General features: G+C 30.1%; 1 protein-coding gene across 1 annotated transcript; it reads left to right on the top strand.

The window, feature by feature from the left end:
• The first annotated feature begins 467 nt into the window (after positions 1–467).
• On the top strand, positions 468–2,248 carry LOC109591327 (uncharacterized). Its single transcript, XM_020007082.1, has 11 exons — positions 468–673; positions 718–854; positions 901–1,003; positions 1,051–1,227; positions 1,283–1,355; positions 1,406–1,447; positions 1,494–1,535; positions 1,581–1,604; positions 1,665–1,761; positions 1,804–1,905; positions 1,952–2,248. Exons 1-11 carry the CDS (start codon positions 595–597, stop codon positions 2,093–2,095), a joined length of 1,020 nt encoding a protein of 339 aa, XP_019862641.1. The 5' UTR covers positions 468–594; the 3' UTR covers positions 2,096–2,248.
• The last annotated feature ends 57 nt before the right edge of the window (positions 2,249–2,305 follow it).

Here is a 2,305-nt window from a genome sequence, read left to right as displayed (position 1 = left end):
TGTTTGCTGTGGTCACACTCACTTTACGTAAAGACATGGGTGGGTTAGTTGCTGGCCTGGGGCAGTTAACAACTTAACATAACAAGCGTAACAGGGTAAAAAATATTCCTATAATTGATTTCACTACCTTGCAAGTACAACTTGGTCATTATTAAGACTTATAGAGGTTCTCTCTACCTATAATGCTTCTAGAGAAGTCTTTAGACAGTATCTCTATGCTCTCTTGCTGTTAGAAAGCTCTTAACTTTGTCCCTTGTGTAAGCCGCCATTTTGTTTGCCGTGACCACACCCACTCACGTAAAGGAGCGTGGGCGAGTGGTTGCTAAGGCTTGTTATTTCTCCAATACAACATGTATAGAAGAAATGTAAGTGTGGACATACAAATATATATATATATACAAACATCGCACGTGGGTGAATTCAATTATAGGAAAGACCTGGGGGCTACGCCCCCAGGTCGTTAAAAACAAACCCAATGCACAAAAATTTATCAACAAAAGTTTATGGTTATGCAATAATTTTTAATTTTGCTTCATATGTAGACTTAGTGATATTGCTGGAAAAGTGCATTATTTGTGGCTCTACAACATTGTGATGGATTGTACTAGATACTGTGAACAAGCACAAAAAAAACTAGATGAAGCGAAAGAGAAATTAATGGAACGTGAAAAGAGTTAGTATAATAAATGTTTTATTATAAATGTAATTCAATAATAGAGTTTAAAAATATGGTAAAGGATAAAAAAAGGTTTATAAATGATTTTGAAACTCAAGCTGAAAATTTAAAATATATCTATAAAAAAGATTCTGAATTTTCGAAAGAATTAGTAACTGCTTTTGATAAAGATTTAGAGGTATTGTCAATATTTTTTTGATTTTACTATTGATTTGTGACTTTAGAAAACAAATGATAAAATTGAAAATATATCTAAGTTACATTTCCAAAAATTTCGATCAAGAATTAAAGAAATGAAAGGCATTACAACTGAACAGTTCAATTTAGGTTTGTCCTCATTTTGTAGTATTTCATGTTACTAATATCAATATTAGAGGCTGAAGATTTTTTTAGACAGGAAAATGATTTGCTGAAGAATGATTTATTAGATTTACCATTTATAAGTGTGCAAAAAGCTGTTGGTGAATCAATAAATGCATTAGCTTCTGCTAGAGGAGATATGAAACAATGCATGGCTTTATACTGCAACACAGTTTGCACTTCTACAAAAGGTATGAAGTATGAACACTGAAATTTTAAAATTATTATCATTTGTAATGTGCATAGTGAAATCTAATTTACCTGAAGCTGGCTTTATTTCTGAATCTGTATGTAATGACACAACAGCAGTCAGCACCACGTGAGATTAAAAGTTATTTCTTTACTTGATTTTGTTGCTGTTTTTAATAGCCCACCTATCAAATTAAAAGATTTATTAGAACAAAGCCAAGTGTAAGAGTTATTTAACTAAACTGATTTAACTAGCATTGTTTTATAGGCACTATTCAATATTGAAGAAAATTATAATTTTTCTAACTGGGTAAGTATATTATCATAGTTTAGCTAAAGTAAAGTAATTTTTTAGATGGTTTTTGAAATTTCCAAAATGGTAAATCTACTGTACTTTGGTATAGCTACATTAATTATTTTTAATTCTTAAAATTTGAAGGACTAGAACAATTGATGAATTCCTTGATGAATTAGAGAAATATTTCTTAGCAGACTGTCATGAATATTTTACGAAGATTAAACCAGCAATTGTTGAGGTACTAAATTTTATGTTTTACTCTCCCCCAATTCAAAAATAGAGCTACCGAAAAAAGTATAGTAAAACTGCTGAAGATGACATAGAAGATGTGAAAAAACAATTTTCTGAAGAAAAAAAGGCAATGGATACTCTAGTTAAAAAAGTAAAAATTCATAAATATAAAGTAATTCAATATATTTTTTATTTAGTGGAATAAAAGAGCTAAGCGTAACAAGAAAAAGGCAAAGTCTTATTCTGACTTGATTGATACTCTGGAGAAGCAGAAAGTTCATCTTGTATCTTTAGCTCAGAGAGCTCATGGAATTTCCTTGTCTGCAGTCTCCCAAACATGAGTGTATCAGTGGACTTTTGTTTTTTTGTAGTATTGAGCTAGCTAGTTACTTAATTATTAACTAATTAAACATGTTAAAATTAATCTCATGAGCTCCACCCGTTGACGAATTGATTCATGTATCAGAAACACCAATTATTAATGACTATGCAAATATAAATTTATTATTCATAGACTATTAATAAAATTAAAACTAATTAATTTTTATGAC

This window comes from Amphimedon queenslandica, unplaced genomic scaffold (assembly GCF_000090795.2).
Source record: "Amphimedon queenslandica unplaced genomic scaffold, v1.1 AMPQUscaffold_8440_Cont19616, whole genome shotgun sequence".
Lineage (NCBI taxonomy): Eukaryota > Metazoa > Porifera > Demospongiae > Haplosclerida > Niphatidae > Amphimedon > Amphimedon queenslandica.
This window is presented reverse-complemented; position numbering and strand designations above follow the sequence as displayed.